General features: G+C 46.7%; 1 protein-coding gene across 8 annotated transcripts in view; it reads right to left on the bottom strand.

The window, feature by feature from the left end:
* ZNF618 (zinc finger protein 618) overlaps window positions 1-18,667 on the bottom strand; it is a 166,950-nt gene that overhangs the window by 74,089 nt on the left and 74,194 nt on the right. For 4 of the 8 annotated variants that reach the window (XM_072883484.1, XM_072883485.1, XM_072883488.1 and 1 more), the window contains exons 3-4: window positions 6,636-6,892; window positions 2,058-2,153 (exon numbers count right to left, since the gene is read on the bottom strand). In XM_072883484.1, the coding sequence (XP_072739585.1) occupies window positions 2,058-2,153; window positions 6,636-6,892 (353 nt within the window). The remainder of the gene's footprint in view (window positions 1-2,057; window positions 2,154-6,635; window positions 6,893-18,667) is intronic. The other 4 variants (XM_072883487.1, XM_072883489.1, XM_072883490.1 and 1 more) reach the window with 1 other exon arrangement.

Here is an 18,667-nt window from a genome sequence, read left to right as displayed (position 1 = left end):
ATTATGCAATGAATTTAGCCTCTTCTATTTATTGGACAGGCAGACAGAAATTTCCTTAGATTTGTTATTTAAGTTGATTCAACCTTTTTTTTTCCCTACTCCAACTTTGTGAACAGGCCATAAATTCACCTTTCAAGCTCTCACTTGCAAAACGTATTACATTTCTTAGCTGTCCATCAGCAGCTAAGTAACTGTGATCCTATCTGCGCTCTTCAGTAGGGTGAGAGCAGCACATACTGGAAGAGGAGGTGGGAGAAAGAAGGGCTGAATATTGTGTGAACGTAGCATTTCATTTCCATGGACGCTTCCTCATGCAACCTTGAAACAATGTTCCTGACCATGCAAAACAGTAAAACCCAGGGACGAGCCACAAACAAGAACAAAACATTCACACACACACATCCAAACAAATATTCCCAAACATCATTTTCCAGCAATACTTACCCAGTGCTAGTCAAAGCGAGCTCTTTCCAGGAACAAAACCAACCGTGTTTTTTGAACACGCTATACCCATGTTCTTTTTTTCCCTTCCCATGTAAGCAATAGCTTACAGCTTGGGAAGAAAACAACCCTCCTTCCAGTTCATAACGGTGCTGAATTCCCTGTCCATCATTGTCAGCATCACTTGGGACTGTCTTTTGAACTTGGGAGGCTACTTAGGCATTGATGCTGAAAGAGGCAATTTGCTACAGTTTGATACACAAGAGTACACATCTGAAAAAATATTCTAAAATACTGATATTATAGTCAGTTGACTATGTCTGATCTGCTCCATAGCCTTTTAATTATCATAGCCAGTTGTATTTTATATATAGATACACATATATGGGACATTCATCACCCGTGGTCACTCCACACAGGCTTTTCTAAGTGAAATCCTGGGTATCAGCAAGTCGACAGCATCTGCCAGCCCTCACTTTCCATGCTCAAGGACTGATTATATTCATCGCCAACCTCCAAAATTCTTTCCTAAAAACTATTCCAGCTGAAGCCCTAAAGCAGCACCGCCAGAATATGAGCGCACACCGTCACTTGGGCCCTACCAACCACTAACCCTGTGCAACAGCCGAGGTTCAGCTGCATCAACAGCAAAATGCGACTGATGCCCACCCATACCCCGAAACAGCGCTGCATGCACACAGAGCACTGGGAAAACAGATAAAAAACAGTGAAGGACTCTAGGTTGAATTTTTTCTTCCCATTTTTCTTACATTTCCCCCTTCCTCTGGAGATAGTCTATGGCGCATAAATGCATTTGGTTGCGCAGAAGTTCTTCAAGAAGAGTATAACCTGTACAAGTAACTGTGTGGTGCCTTCCCTCTCCAACATGAAACCAAACCGGTGCTGCAGCCCTCATGCAAGGGACTGTGCCGGGAAAGCAAGGGCAGGAGCCGAAGGCAGAAAAGGGACCAGCGCGTCCTACGGCCAGTGCTTTTGTGTGGATGTCCTGAAGCACCCTGGTCTCAAGTGCAACCTGAGAAAGGCTGAAGTCGTCTTCTTTGAGGGGGGTACCTCTACCCACCTCCTACGCACAGGTGGCAGAGCACTGCCCCAGGAGGACAGCGAGCTTGTGGGGGGTGTAAGGGAGGTGCATTACAGATCTAAAGTCCTGCAGGCACCAAGACAACTCAAGAGCCACAACTGTGCACTCAGCACACTACAATTTGTGGGGCAAAGGCACAGATCCTCATATTAGAGAAAGGAGGAATGACTTGCCACAATAAATGTGTTATTAGGGTGGAGGAAAGATGAAGTGTAAAAAAAAAAAAAGACATTGCCATGTGCTAAGGCCTTACAAAGAACATGCCTGTGTTGCCTTGGCCACTGCCACCATGGTCACGGTTTATCTCAGACCTTGTCCACATCAGGATGTGTCATGCAGGTTAAAGCTGTTTGTAGTAGGAGGGGGGAAGGTTTTTGGTTAGTTGGTTGCATTCACTTTTGCCAGGCTTTTCCTGAGCCTTGCAGTTGGAATTTGGGCAACACACCCATTGCATCCAGAGCTTTCCCTTGCTCCCTGATCCCTGGTTAGACTTTCACACCCTTCCATCACATACCGGACGTGTATCTCAATGCATGGTCAAAAATCCAGGTCCCTGAATATCGATTTCGTGTATATCCAACGGGAGAGCCACGTTCCACTGCTTTTCCATCTAAATTGTGCAAAAAAAAAATCAGAAAAGAGCCCTTAAAGTGGATGCATTTCCAAAGAATAATGATGGCTGAAGCCTATTAAAAATTTCCAAGACCCATCTGTCCCTGTGGCTTGGTAACAAGATGTCAGAGGTCACACAGAGTTTCTTAAGGCTTCTGCAGCTCCGTTTTATTTGGTATAACTAGGGACAATCCAAAGTGCTCTTGAATTACGTGTGCTGAGCAGCTCAGCAACTGAGACATCAGCATCATGGCATGAATCAAGTGTGTGCATGTTAGACTGATAAGTTTCAAAACAGAAGGATTCACTCTTCACTTTGTCTCAGAAACATTTCTGATTTACTGCATTACTTGAAAAATCCTCTCTAAAATGTTTCTCGTAAAGCACAGACCAGATTGAGAGCTTAGTCTTGTATAAAACTTCTCCTGATCAACTCGCAGATAACTCGGTCCTCCAAAACACAAATACTGACCTGATGGTATTCCCAACATTAGAAAATGATCCACATCAGCCAAACAGTCTCTCCCCCTTTCTCTTTGATTTACAATGCAAGTGCCATTTTCTTTTCCTCTCTTTAGATAGCTTCATGGTGGACTTCTCTGACTTTTTGCCCTGACACCCCTGCCCTTAGAAATGTTAATGTGTTGGAGCTCATCAAATGACCCTGGCCCAAGGCCAGCATGTGAAGCTAGCAAGAAAAAAGAAGAAAAGAACAGGAAATATTGCATCTCGGGGCTGTGCAGGGTGAGAAACACTCCACCTACAAGGCAGGGAGACCCGGCGGTACCGTGAGGGGGTCCAGGTCGGTGGATGGGGAGGAGAGCGGCATCCGCAGCAGGAGTATCACTCTGCTGCTGACGGACTCCGGGATACAGCCAACCGCTCCGTCGGCTTTCTTTGCTTGGGATGCCCGAAGTGGGACCCCATGGGGCGTGCAAGACTTCTGTGGAAAAGCAGATGAAAGGGAAATGGTCCAAACACACAAACATCAGCACTAGCTCTTCGGCTGGGGGACTGCAGCCACTGCCACCACCCATCCCGCTTCGCTGCATCCGCTTTCAGCCATTGCGGGGTTTGGGCTGCTCCAAATGGATGGAAACAGAGTCTGGAGTAGTCCAAAGTGCAAGGAGAGACATGAGAACACGTAACCAAACAGGAGGCAGCATACACAAGGGCTAATTTGATGAAACACTACAAGCAAATAGCAGCAACTGAGCTGGGAATCCCTGTTATAAATTGCTCCAAGTAACAACTAAAAATATAAATATAGCATGCTCCTGCAGGAGATGTGTGACTCAGAAGAGACATACATATTCTAATGCGAATTTCAGCCAAGTCCCGAAGCTCAGCCCCGCAGGAAAGCCGTCTGTCACTTGGAGCCACGTGTGCCCTGAAGCCTTCAGCACTGTGGCCCCAGACAACACATCCCCCATTTAACTGACCAACTCCAGCACAGCATGAAGGGAGACAGTCTGGGGATTGGCATTTCATAGAATCACAGAATCACAGAATCATATAGGTTGGAAAAGGCCTTTAAGATCATCGAGTCCAACCATAAACCTAACACTACCAAGCCCACCACTACACCGTGGCCCTGAGCACCTCATCCAAACGGCTTTTAAATACCTCCAGGGATGGTGACTCAACCACTTCCCTGGGCAGCCTGTTCCAATGCTGGACAACCCTTTCAGTGAAGTAAAATTTCCTAATATCCAGTCTAAACCTCCCCTGGCGCAACTGGAGGCCATTTCCTCTCGTCCTGTCACTTGTTACCTGGGAGAAGAGACCGACCCCGCCTCTCTACAACCTCCTTCCGGGCAGTTGTAGGGAGCGATGAGGTCTCCCCTCAGCCTCCTTTTCTCCAGGCTGAACAACCCCAGGTCCCTCAGCCGCTCCCCATCAGCCTTGTGCTCCAGACCCTTCCCCAGCTCCGTTGCCCTTCTCTGGACACGCTCCAGCCCCTCAATGTCTCTCTTGTAGTGGGGGGCCCAAAACTGAACACAGCATTCGAGGTGCGGCCTCACCAGTGCCAAGTACAGGGGACGATCACTGCCCTACTCCTGCTGGCCACACTATTTTTGATACAAGCCAGGATGCCATTGGCTTTCATGCAAAGGAGAGGGATTCATTTACTTCTGATTCACCACTTCATCCTGCATCATGAATTACTATAAAAAATAATGATTTTTGGCACCTCCAGTCTCAGCTTCCCTGGTGAATGTGAATAAAATCCTATCAAAGCCTTGCCCTTCTGCACACCTGAAGTGATTTAGATACAGGGCTACCAGATCACATCATGAGAAAGGCTTCAGGGAGAAAAACTCCTGGAAATACCGCTGAGCAAGCAGCAGAGAGCACGAAGCCTTTGCTCCGGAGGTAGGAGGCACCAGTGTCTTCAGCTGTTCACAATCTTGGGCTGTTCCAGAGCAGCAGCCAAAATCGCCAGTGAAGCAGCAGGCACGGGACGTTTCTTGTGCGAGTTACACAGATGTCTGCGGCGATGGAAATAGTGCCTGTCTGTGGTTTCTGCGGGGGGACAGAGGGGACCAGAAGAATTGACTGGGAGCCAGTTCAAGAAACCACAAGGAACTGATATCTGGGCACCATGGTTGGTCCACACAGAGCACAGTATTTGGTGGCCAAACAGAAAAGTTATTCAGAGCCACCTCCCCAACAAACAAAGAGTTATGTGAATGGCGGATGAATAGGGGCACTTACAGGGCTCTTTTCACAAAGGAATCGGCCGTCAACTGCCAGTCGCCTCAGGACCAAGTTGCCTTTAAAGAAACCCAGCACGAGGCTATAAAATAACAAATATGATGCACATTTTGTTTGAAAAGGCCCTTCCAGATACAAGTTCTCCAGTTTAACTTCTATGGCTTTCAACCACCACTTGCTAACAAGTAAATAACTCTCTGTCCCTCTCCCCATGGTCCCTAAAGGTTGGATAGTGTCCCCCCTCACCCCAGCCTGTCCCCAGTGCTCTCCATAGGTACGACATGATGGTGTACATCCAAGTTAGCCAACAGCAAAAGCCTGTTTCCCACTTTGCACAACAATATAGGCAACTCAGGGGACATCATCTGCAGAACAGCTGCTGCCGCCCAGCCAGAAGCCATGGGGAGAAGAGGGTCCTACATGGCAGACACTCGATCTGCAGATGTCTTCATCAAGGGCTGGTGACCACGGCTAAAGGAGAAGCTCTATCACCTCCGATCAGCAGCAGTGTCTCCACCCATCCCTCCTGGGGTGCCAGGGTCACTTCCGCATTTCAGGGTTGCCCATGCAGTGATCAACCTCTCAAGAGCTGCGGGGACACAAAAGCTCTGAATATACACAGAGTATGTCGACTAAATTGTAAGACCTTTAAGCTGGAACCAGTTATGGACTTCTTAGGCTTTCCCTAGATGTTTTGACCCCGCATAAACAGCAGTGACCTCCCACTCTGCCGTTCTTAGTGGCTATCCTACTGGGGAAGGGAGGACAGGCAGGACAACGATGCTCCCCATACAGTCGCCAGCTGATGACACCCTCCAGGGTTACTTTCCAACAGTGTGGACAACGATCAAGCAAAAACCAAGAGAAAATCTAACATCAATACCTCTTTTCTCTCCCTCTGCAAGACAAACCAATCCCAACAGCAGTGCTGGGCAGCTCAAATTAGCATTCTCCTGCATTCCTCAAAGGAAACATGGTCCAAATGCTCTTTCTTCTTTATATAAGCAACTGCTTTTGGCTCTCAAAAGTCACTGCTGGGACCTGCTCCACATCAGAACCAACAAGAGAAGTCCCTTCAGCAAGAGCAGTGCCTCTCCAGAATCCCGCGGAAAGCCCCTTCCCTGGAGCGGGAGGAGAGGACAGCCTGCTGTTCACAGAAAAAAAAGAAAGACCTTCTTCTCGTCGCTGCTCAAGGTGGGGTGGGGATAGGAAATACTGTTTTGGAAGTAGCACATCACAGCCAGCCAAAAGTCAAAATTATTCCCATAACGTTACTAGTGATGAGAAAAACAAACAAACAGCAACCGGTAAAACCTGTTTTTGAGCTAAATCTAATTATTCACAGAAAGCAGCCACTTTCCCCAAAGCAACTTTCCTCAAAGCATTTCCACTTTTTCTCAGGCTTTCCTCCTGATTGCCTCCTCATCTATGCCCAACATACCACCAGCCCTGGGTTCACCATGAATTTCGCACATGACTGATGGGCAAGTCATTTAACATATCAAAAGAAAGTAACAAGTTTTCTCTTAAGAGTTACCCTGATCTTGCTTGAGTCTTTAGGGGTGACAAGATACAAACAGATAGCAAAAGTTAAAGAAGGCCAATAATCCTGAAGTCAGGACCCTGAGATTGCTGTGCACTTTGGCTCTGATCCCTCTGGCAGAGCCGAGCTTCTATGAACGGCTCGCCAGAACTTCATTCCTCTCCCCAACACCATGGATTCAGAGAACCGAGCAATGGGGTGCGTTATCCCATGGCTTACCGAGCGTCTGCTGGTTGCGGACCCCGCCTATGACCACGCAGATCTCCGCGGGCACATCTCCCGGCCCATCCTTTATGTTCTTCTTGGAATCTTTGGTGTCATCCTGCCAGATCACCTCTTCGATATAGTCATCTGGTACCTCTGTTTTCACCTTCACCTCAGTCATCATTCCAGCCTCTTCACTGGGTGAGGACTGAGATGTCACCGAATCGGAGCCCTCTGCTTTTGGGCTCCGCGGGCTCCTCTTCAAACACTCCCTGAATGGGGGGAAAAGAGGAGAAAACATGAATTCTCATCGTCAAGTGCTCACTTTCTCATCACTACGACATAATTAAAGGTACTTTCTTTTAATGCAATTTATTTAAAATAAGTATGGGTAGGTATGCGTGTCTGTCATGTATGGTAAATAATTAAAATTTAACCAGACAAAAATAATAAAACCATTTGCTAGTAACGAAAATAACCTTAATCATCACAAACAATAGTAGCAGTCATAAACAGACTGGACCGCTAAACAAGACCACAGAATTTCACCTGGTTCCTAGCAGGCCAGGAGCACAACTCCAGCAGTCCTGACATCAAGTATTATGCCAAGACTAGTCCACACACGCAAAAGAAAAGCCATATCCTCCCAACATTTTTAATTTGGAGCTATCTCCACCCTTGTGCACTCCTCCAAGCACTAATCTACCATTGCATCCTCTCTTTTAACCCTTCATAGCAACTTAACATCCTATGGTATTCGTATGGCCTTATTTAACATCCACGGTGATGATCCAAGGGGATCACCTACAGTATAATGATAGTTAGGGAGACTATTATGTTATGGACAGATATAAGTATCAAAGATGACAGAGAAAGCGTGATGGATGGGGAAAGGCAGAGGGAAGAAAGGAGGGGTCCAGCATATTTAGAAACAGATTAAGGAAACAGTATGTGTTTTCATCTTGGAAAGAGAAAGCTGGAGATTCATGGGAGAAATCAGTCTAAATAAATAAATATTCAAAACTCCTTAGGAAAAGGAAGGAAACTGGACACCCCAAAGCTGTAAAACAACATCAACAAGTGGTATGATGGCAAAAGGCAGAGGAGGGAGTTTGAGCACGACAGATGAGGACCAAGTAATACGCCAGTGTAGTACGCCTTTTCCAAACGCACCACCCCACCACTCATTATGGGCTCCCTGTTTTTAATACTGGTTATTAATAAATTCCAACATGCAATGCAAAGATAAAATAATTGCTGGTTCAGTCTGTGCAGAAATCAGAAGAACTAAATATATAATAGCTTAGACTATCCAGAAACAGAGATTTTAAAGACTGTGACATAGAGTCATGTAAACACTGGGAACAGCTGAAGGTGTTTGAAAACGTTTTAAGCAGAAGTAATAGGCAAAATAAAGTGAAAGATAGGCTGAACTTACGGATGAGAGTCATTAGACCATGCAATAGCGAAAGAGAAGGAAATCCCATTGCTTGGAACATCATAGAAAGTCAGAACAAAGTATGAATTAAAATGTTAAAAAACTAACACCTACAATGGTTTCTGATACGGGTTATGAAGCTGGTAGACAAATCAAAATGCTGCAACTGCAGGCCAAAGCGCCCAGTGGGTAATCCTGGGAGGATGGAGATGAGAGGAGCAGACGAACTAAGAGAACACTCTTCTGCAATAATTACTGCACAACCTCCTACACGGACATGTAGTTGCTATTTCAAAATGGGTCAGTCACATCACATTGCCAGATATTTTATTATTCATTCCTCCATTCTCATTATGGAATGAAATGTACAATTAATAGCCCCTAAACAGCAAGAATTAGGCTTGACCTGCCTCCCCGCTCATTCCCATCCTCCTCACACATACTCCCCCCATGCTCCCAAAATCATACAGGGCTTTTACAAGTGAGAAAGATTAATTAAGACAGAGAAAATGTGGTTGAAAGCTGGACAATCTTTACGGTAATATTATTGGATGTCCAAAAGGTCCATCAATCTCACCCGCCAGTGGCGTGGCTGAGCACCCGTTCTAAAGCCAAGGGAAAGGCAGCAGCCAGGAGCAAAAGTACAAAACATTCAGCAATCAGCAAAGGGTGGGATTAATTGCAAATCAATGACACCGAGGTGGTGTGAAATACAAAACACTGATAAAGGCAGCAAAAGCAATAGGGTGGAGGGAAAAAACAGTGGAGGAAGATCAAAATCAAATCAGTACAATTCCCACTGGTAGGCAGAAAGGTGAAAGCAGTCAGTGAAAGCCAGCTTTGCACCTAAAGTGAAGGCAAAATGCCTCAGTTATAGACACTACAGCAACCTGTACCTGGGAATCCTGGACAAAACAACATAAAAATCAATGCAGGAGCCAAGTGATGTGGAATTAAAAGCTAATACAACCAGCAGTGAGGCTAAGGATACAGCTTTCTGAGGAGATTATAAATTGGGTAAGAACATAAGAGACCTTCTGATGGCACCCGGCTTTGCATCACATCACATTCAGATACAGAACAAATCAGCAGTGCACGGCACGCAGCAAGCAACGGGCCATGTGCTGCAAGGCAAAACGCTGTCCTCAACGTCTATTGCTCCTGAGTAGAGGCATTTCCACAGGGCTCCTGAAGTGCTTGATGTGGGGCTCTGGAATTAAATTTAACATCACTGTTGCTAAAAATTATGGGTGACCCATAGAGGGGTGGAGAGCAACGACTGTGAAAGGGACACCAACACCAGCACATCCATCACTCCATAAGCTGGCTCTGCCCAAGCCGAGCAGTTGTAGCATAGTCAAATGTGTCCAGGAACGTGGGTGCACCCACGAACAGCACCCACGGTGCTCAGCCGCGATCCCAGCAGGCAGGTCACACTGCAGCCACAAAGAGCCATGCTCTGACCTAAAGGACTAACACAATTTTCAGATACACGCGCCTGAGATCGAACAAGGAGGTAATTTTCTCCCTGTACGAAGCCGTGGTGAAGCGAGTCCCAATGTGCTGCAGACAGACTGAGCGCCCTCATTTTTAAAAGGTGATTAGAAAAGCTGGAGATGGTTCAAAAAAGAGGCACTGAAATGTTCTGAGACTGGGAAAAGATACTTTATGACTTTGCGAGATCAAACAACTTCAATCCATTTCTCATGCCAAAAGGAAGACTGAGAGATGATTTGATTGCAGCATATTATCATCTTCATGGGGAGAAAATACTGTCTTTCCTTAATTTGGCAGGGAAGAGTAGAGTACGAGCTCATCGCTGGAAGCTGGAACCAGTTGAAATGAGGCATAAAATATTAGCACGGATGGTGGTCCACTGGAACAACCGTTTTCCCAAGGATGTGCTTGGGGAGAACAAAACTCTCCAAGTCTTCAAACCCAGAGTATCCGCATCTGGCTGGCCCTGGCTTACTGGGCTCAGTACAGATGTGCACTGGCCAGATTTGGTGGCCTGAAGCTGTGAGAATACATAAATTATTAGACCAGACCAATGGACCCACAAAAACTTTGCTCTTCACGCACGCTGACTTTCTGGAACCATCTCTGCCAAGATAGTAACTTAGGCGGGACCTAAACCTGCAAATATTGATTGAAAGCAATACTATTCCTCCAACGTTGCCCTGTATGTTATAAGCCTGAGCAGGTACTTAGTGTACAGAAGGACACCAGCCCCAAATATTTTAGCAACTGTCTTCTGCATGATTTCGCAGTAAAGAAGCCCTCAAAGGAGCCTGCTGATCCTCTCAAAAACAAAATAAGCAAACCCATAAAAAACATAGCACCACTGGATTTTTACAACAGTCTCATAAAAATTTTACAACAGAGACTTTCTCTGTCTTTGGACGCTTTCTAGGAGAGATGAAGGCAGCAGCCAGCAGATGCACCCAGGTTACAGAATGGGTACAGATGTACCCACGGCATGTGTCAGGGAAGTGAACCCACAGCCCCGCAACGCTCCTCGTCAAGCACCCCAGCATCGTATGCAAAGCCAGGCACTGCCCGGTGACCCAGCAGAGAACTCTGCGCAGACCCACGTCCTGCTCAGATCCCAGGGAAAGAGCTCTAAAGTGGTGAAAAGGGAATAAATGACAAGCATTAAGATTTTTTTGAGATTATATGTATCTATAAAAATAAAAATACATATCTATATATTAAAAAATGTGTGTGTTTGTATACGCATGCACACATATATATATGCATGTATACGTATAAGAACGGTAGATATTTGCATCTCTGGCGGCATCCCCCGTCGCACCCGGCTCCGACCCCCTTCTGCCACGGCAGCCCCAGGACGCGCATTCTCTGCTGACACCCTGAGGTGCCGGCGTTTTATTGCATGAGCCAAATCCTGTTTCACAGCACCGAGGGCCGTGGCGTCTGGACTGAGCAAGCCAAAATGCAGGAAACACCATCCCCGAATGCAAGTTCTGCTGTTGACCTGCACCAGGCTGGAATCAGTCCCACACCACCTGAGAGCAGTTTTAGCCACCTTTTTCACAGCCATTGCTATTTTGCTTAAGAAGGAAGAGCTGTGTTCTCACATTGCTCTTATTATTTCGTATCTCACAGAGGTTTTCTAGCCACTGGCTGATGTCAAGCTTTAGCCAAACTTCAACTGCAGACTCTCTCCAGCTCAATGTCCAGAGGAACATTATGGCTTTGCAGAATATCTTAAAAAAAACCCGTAAACAAACAGCAACACAGTCCCAGCCCTCCTTCCTTCTCCTCTGGATGTGCTACGCAGGGAACAGAGGAGCCAGAAGACTCCGATTGCTTCATATGATGCACAAGAGGGGCACCACCAGCTGCTGATGACAGCAGGTGAAGGCGATGGACCCCTCCTACCTTCCCTGCACATGGAGAACATCTTCTTCACCTCTGTCCCTACAGCCTCCAAAGGACTGATGGACAGACGACAAAGGAGAACTTGTCTGAAGACTACAAAACGAGATCCTGACAGGCGATGAGATCGACTCTTACTGCCCGCTTGCTAGCAGTGACAGAGAGAGCGGTGCCAAACAGCACAGCATCACAGCGATCATCACTCGCACGGCGACTGTCCAGTGACAGTTCAATCTCTCATTCTGCTTGGACACTGCAGCTAAAAAGCTCCCCAAGCACGAAGGTGGGCCCCTTTCCAGGCCAGGAGGAGCAGGGCTGACAGAGAGCTGCTGCTGTAGATGGCAGTACCCCCAATGGAGCAGCACTGAAACCCCTGGGAGCAGGTCTAGGCTCTCCAAAAGCTCACTCGGTGTCTCTGCTGGGGGCTACACAGCTTTGGAGAGAAGGCTGCAGCAGCAATGGTGGAAGACACCTCTCCTGGCAAGAACAAGCATAATTTTCTTCCGGTCCCACGTGAAATCCAGTTAGTGCTCCTGTGGCTAGAGCAAAACTAGGATCAGTCCAGGCTTCTTGGGTCCAAAGCTCAGTTACCCCATGTGCTGAAGTGATGCTGTGCCGACTTGGCACAGTATAATCGTCCCCAGGGTGCAGGGGGAAACTGGGCTGAAGGAATGATCCTCATGGGACAGCAGAGTTTGAAGCCTCGTGGTTTGGCTGGGGAAACAGTACCAACATCACAGAGCAAAACGGGAAAGAAAAGGAAATTACTGAAACTGGAAGACTTCAGACAGCATGGAGAGGGCTACACACACAGCCACAGCAGAGCCAGGTTTCACTTAGAAGACAGCATTCACCACAGTCTCCATCAAGCATGGCATCAAGCCAGGAGGGAACACACGTGCTGAACCAAGAGAGGTGACCCAGTAAAGCATCATTTCTTTACCAGCCTTTTGGTCCTTGGATGTTGCATCCCTTGCAAGCCCGTGACACTGCACTTGCTCAGTGTTGTGCTGAGTTTTGCCTCACCTGCTTCTGAACAGCACAAAGAGCCTCCAATTAGAGATGAGGATAAAGCAGCAGCAGATCCAGAACACGCTTCTCCAGAAACTCTCTGAGAGCCACAGTGACAGAGAACATGCTGCCTGGTGGAGGGAAGAAATCAGGCCCCAGCACGACCATGTCCAGACCTGGTTCTGCCATTCCTCCCCTGCCCGCAGCACTGCCGGAGCTGATGCACAGCTGCCGGAAAGGTGTCAAGAAGAAGATGAGTAAGAATAGGAGTGACTTTTCAGTTCTACAGATCCCAAGGCTGTAAGCAAGTCTTACTGGTTTTGGGTGAGGGCACACAGAGAGAAGAGGACTACGCAGCTTCCGGGACGTCATCTAAGTCAAATATCAGTACTTGGTCCTGGAAGCAGAAGTACTCCCCAACACGAACCATGAGGTGACCACGTCTGAGCGCTGTGACTGCAAGGCACAGAGCTCACACTGTGCTAACACAGAGATTAGCCCCATCTCCTAAACTCCTGCGGGGCATTGCTGGGTAAGACACTGGTACCAGCGATGTGGTCACAGCCTCCACTTGGTGGAGACAGCAGCGCACAAGAACTAACGGAGAACCTACCACCAGACAGATCCCAGTCCTGGGTACCTGCAGCCATCCCTCTCATGGTGGCTCTGAACGCAGTCCTCAGCCTCACGCCATCGCTATTCTGGTGAAACAATGCAATTTTATAGTGTTCAGGTGTGGCCTTCCAGGGATCAGCTGCAGTTCTCTCTGCAGGCCCAACCTGCATTTAATATCCATGGCATGGTGTTCCCCGGGAGGAGGATATTCTTCAAACAAAGCACTTGTTTGCATAGGATAAAAACTTCTCAGAGAGATCAGACCAGGGATTAGCAGAGTGCACAGGCACATCTGGCTTAAACCCTACCTCCTTCCACAGGGTGCATCTAACTTCTTCTCCATGTCTTTGAGCTTTCCTGGGGAATACCACCCTCCTTTACTGTTTAATGTCTTGCCTTTACTGCGTTGTGGAGCTTGGCAATCCAAGAGGCTCTTCCTTGCCAAGGAGAGGAGGCAGAAGCCTTGGGATCACACACTGCTCACACCATCACACAATGGCATGCCTGGTTGCTCCTGCAGGTGAGGTACTGTTCCACTTTCCAGAAGAGACTCTATGGATTTTAAACATTAGAGAGGCAAACAAACATTGCACTTGCATGTATCACTCCTCTGACTAAGTAGGCCACATAGCCAATTACTGTATTACCAGCTCTGCCATCTCACAATGCTCATTTCAACATTGCTGCCTGCTTTGATCATCAGACTTTCATCTTCCGATGACGTTACGGCCACTTTCATGTCAAATACAAGCATGTGAAGGCAGAAGAGATTTAAGGAGGCCTTGATGAAGACTCATTGTGGGGAACTGGAAAGGTAGGGGTAAAAATGGGTTCCTGGACCCATTTAGGTACAGCTTTCCTTGGTCCTACACTCATGATAGTTCATGAAGGCCCGAGACTTTAGCATGGACAGATGATGCAGCAAGATAATATGGACAAATGACCGTGCCAGAAGTACAATTTTGGCTATAAAGCTGAGTAGCCTGGATGATGCCTCACCAGCATCAATGCAAGGAGCAATGCAAGAGCAACGCAAGGAGCTCTTCCAGATGGAAGGACAGAAAGGACACGGCACACCGGTCTCCTCTGCACAGTAACGCTCTACCCATGACGCTAGTGGCCCCCCTCCAGACGGCCTCCTGTGGAAGAAGGAAAGGAGGAGAAGGGGCTGCAAACTGAAGAGCTGCAATATGGTGCCCTTTTCATCTTTGGAGAGTGTTTCTTTCTGGCTGTGGTAAGCAGAACCAGCAATGACTGAAAGCAAATGGGGCCCGTCAGCTGCTGCAGCCAGAAGAAACTCGCGTTTGCAGTTTGCTGTTTCTGATCTGGAGTAGCATTCTCATAAATAATGAAAGTGACTAAAAGCTACTTAAAAAACACACACTCCTCCCTTATGAAAGAATGAGAAAAAAACCCAATTATAAAAGGACATTTCTTCCAGCTAGGAATAATTTGTCATGTAATTCTCCAAAGACAGCAACAGAAACATGCATGCTCTGTGCTCCCTTTTGAGTGATCTGTGATTGCATATGTACTCAGATGGCTTCTAATGAGGCTATTTTTACAGCACACATCCTGCTGAGCTTTTTGGGAGGGGCAAAGTGAGATCAGTGGAGAATCAGTCTTCAACGTCAGCTCCTGTGTATTTTCTCCTCAAAAGGAGAGGAAAAGGAAACAAATGTGGAGGAGGACATACCGCTCTGAATTAACACCTACAAACAAGCTCTTCCACCCCAGCAGCAAACGTGGAGCATCTTCAGTTTTTTCCTGGACACCACTCAAGCTGGAAGAACCAGAGACACACTACTTTGATGAGACACTATCATTGATGATATCAATGATGGTGATACCCAACTTCCCCTTGGCAGAGCATGCTGTGTGTCCATTTACACTACGGAAACACTCTTGTACGGTCCTTGGTATGCTCTTCTGGTCTGCAGGACCAAAGAGGCTCAGGAGAGCCCGTGCAGTGGGCACCGGGAGGAACATCCTTTGCAGAGCCCACCAGGACAATACCATCAGTATGATGTTACAACTTGTCTCCTTGAAACAGATGTGCAGTTGGCTTGTCCCATGCCAAATCAAAAGGCCTCAGCTGTCAGAAAGGAAAGGAATCAAAAAATGGGGGAGGTTGAAACTGGGCTCAATTTGCAGATGGTCTGCCATGGTTTAAAAGAACCAGAGGGTTCCTGCCATGACTGGAGCTACAGGAAGTAGAATGGACAGAACAGACGTAAATGAACTCCCATTTTACATGGAGATGATGCAAGCAGAGACAGAAAAAGAAAGATGTAAACTGAAAATCTGCTTGTCTGATAAATTAGTGGTGGCCTTCCTACCCCCACCCCATAGCTCTAAATTTGCTCCCTGGGGCAGCCCAGTTGCATGGGCACCGTGCCTTACACCAGAAGGAGGGAGGCAAAGCAGGTCAGGAAGCAGAGGAACAGCCTGGTGTCCTTCATCAGGGACATCTCTTTTGCAGACATTACTAGGCAAAAAGATTTTCAAGTTCAGGGTTAAAAGAGAGAAAAGATGGAAGCTATTTTTTCCAGTGTTACAGCTGAGCACTTTGCTTCTAGTCTCCACGCCTCCTGCTTCAGCTTTCAGATGTTCCCTCACAGACTTGAAAGCCAATGAGACTGACCTGCTCATCCAACCCAACCTCCTGTGTCATAGCTCACAGAGCCGTTCCTCTGTCAAAACTACATCTGCAGCCTGAGCCAGTGCCTCTTTTATAGAGGCTGTCTTGATTTTGATGCATAAAGTGCTGGAGTAACCCTCACATTTCTGGGTCCCTCCTCTGAGTAATTATTTTCCAAAACAGGCACCGTACTTCCAGTGTGGATTGCTGCCTCCAGCCATTGGTTTGCTGGAAAAGAGATCCTGTTACTGGGAATCTCCCCTCCATAGGAGAGAACAACCTCTTCTGCTGCCTCTCGAATGAAGCAAAGCAAACACACTTCCTTAATGTATACTGTATACACACTAAAACATGCCTGCTAGTTCTTGACTCTTTCCATGAACGTTTGGGAACCTGTCCACATTTCGAAGCATGGATACCGGAGCAGGACAAAGTATGCCACCAGCACTCTTAGTAACACACACGGTGGCAGCACATGCTGGTGCATGTGTCTGAAACCCAAGTTTTCACTCGGTCACAGAGTTGTACCAGGAGTTCACGGTCACTCGTGTTCTACCAGGAGATTTCAGTTCTCTTCACAATTACCACTTTCCAAGATGCCACTGTGTGTTCTCAAAGTGTGGGTTAAGCTCTGAAAGCAAACATTATAGGAAAAACCTGTTCACTTGTTTTCTGTAGTTATTTTAGGGAACGGGAACACCTTCCTCCATCAGTGGTAGAGGAGTGAAGACTTGCTGAAGAACAGAAAAAAAAGAAAAAGCTGGTCAGAGCTTCAGGGCATCTTCCACGTGCAACATGCTCTTGTGAACCTCATCCTTGAAGGACTTCAAGGTCACTGCTACATTGCAAGTGTTACTTCAAATCTCTGCGCTTGTTTTGTCCATGATCCTATAGGCTGTATCCTTGGTTGATTGGTTGGCTTTCTTCACAAGGCTGGTGGATGCACTCTTTGCCATACATGACTTTCTTGAATGCACTGATCACTATAAACTGACCAAAATAAGCTGAAGCTAACCAGGATGAATGTGCAACTCTCGAAGGCTGCGCAGCCCATGCTCCAAATCAAGCAATAAGGCTTGGGGACATCACACTAAATGAGCATGCAAAGAAAATTTCTGGGGCAAGAGAAGCAGCCCAAAACCCTGTCCAGAAAACATTTAAGTTTTCTGCTTTCTCCCCCCAAAATAAACTGACATCAGAGCATGAGACCACATCCTTCTGCAGGCAGAAGTATAACAGTAACTGCCATTTAGGTCTTCCTGGAAGAAATTTGCTCAATAAATACCAATATGATTATGGAGTTCATAAATTTAGAAGGACCTAAAGGCTTTTTAGAAGAGAGATGCCTCATAGTAGGATCACTACCTGCCTCTAAGGGCAGCCAGCTCTTAAAAACAGAGGCAACAGCTTTCAAAAACCCCAAAATAACTAATGCAACACTTGGTGGTATGGTGTGGTGTGGTGTCAGTGCTAAAATCTAGGGAAAACAAACAAACAAAGCAGCTTACTTAATTTTTCCAGCTATCTTGGTCTACTAAAACATACAACCTTTCCTGACAACAAACACCACTTCAGTACGTGTAAGAGGAATTTAGTCATGCGTTCATTCCTCAAGGGATGCTCAGCAGCTCCAAATCCTTCAGAAAAGGTAAACTACAGGACCAAATCAGGCTGCCTCTCCTCTAGAAATTAAACATTAAAATACAAACCAGAACAATATTCAAGAGCCACAAAGAATTCCTAAGGTATTAGCAAAACAAATTCCCTTCAGTCCTTATTAGGAATATCTTGAGGATAGTTTGACGAGGAAAGTCTAACCAAATATAAAAAAAATTTGGCTTATCCAACAAAAAACAAATGCGCACTGTTTGCCAAAAGGAAAAGAATTCAGTCAGATAAAGAATGTGACAAACAAATGATGCAGGTTAAAAACAAAATTTAAGATGATAATAGAATAGCTGCCAGCATCTTTAAATTTTCAAGCGTGGAAATGTCAACAGAGACAAAGAAATTCAGGGAAAAACAAAGAGAACAGATTAAGGGTTTATTTATATCGGTGCAAGAGCTCTATGTTGCTTGACTAAGAAATGACTGAGGGGGTGACAACTGTCTGCAAATGTCCATAGGTCCCCCAACACGGACACAGGAGCCTACACCGGACCATGCCACCGACCCGCCGGTGGCAGCATGGCACGGCACAGCCGCAAGATGAATGGGATAAAATGAGCAACAGGAAAGGACGGACAGAAAAGGAGACAGGACCCTGGGACTGGGAAAACTCCCCAGCTGGGGAGTGATACAAATGAGGTGGCAGATGTCCTGTTACTGGAGATACACATGCATTTAACGTAAATAAGCTATATGGCTCTATGCCATTATCAGAACAACCCCAAGCTGGCCAGGAGAGGGGGTGACCCACGGAAAACAATTTCCTGGTAACTCACCTTTGCAGAGGACATTTTAGCTACCATGACTCAGTACTTTACGGCTCCAGAAAGGGACATTTCTCCACCTCACACCGTCTGAAGCCCGTTTCTCCACCTCACACCAACCAAAGCCCTCCGAGGCTCTGGCGTCTGGCAAATTGGTGTCTATTATACAGAAAATATGCTGGTCCCACGGGAGCCGGGATGTATCTGAGCGCTGTCGTCTCTTCATATGTGTACATCTGACCTTCTTTCAGATTTCAAGGAAACCTGCCTGGGTTTCCCACAGCTTCTGCGGTGGTCGCAGTACAGAACTGAACTATCCGCTTCTCTTAAATCGGCCAGAGGGGACTTTTGGGGGGGTTTTGTCCTGGTTGGTTTGTTTGTTTCTTTTTGAAGATGGCTGGTGAGAGTCCTTCAGAGAGCACCACGGCTTATTAAATACCTTGCCTAATTATTAATAGTTTTCTCTCTTTCTGACGCAGGATGAGTCAAGCTCTTCATGTTCTGGGAC

The sequence above is a fragment of the Ciconia boyciana genome, chromosome 18 (genome assembly GCF_034638445.1).
Source record: "Ciconia boyciana chromosome 18, ASM3463844v1, whole genome shotgun sequence".
NCBI classification, from domain to species: domain Eukaryota; kingdom Metazoa; phylum Chordata; class Aves; order Ciconiiformes; family Ciconiidae; genus Ciconia; species Ciconia boyciana.
This window is presented reverse-complemented; position numbering and strand designations above follow the sequence as displayed.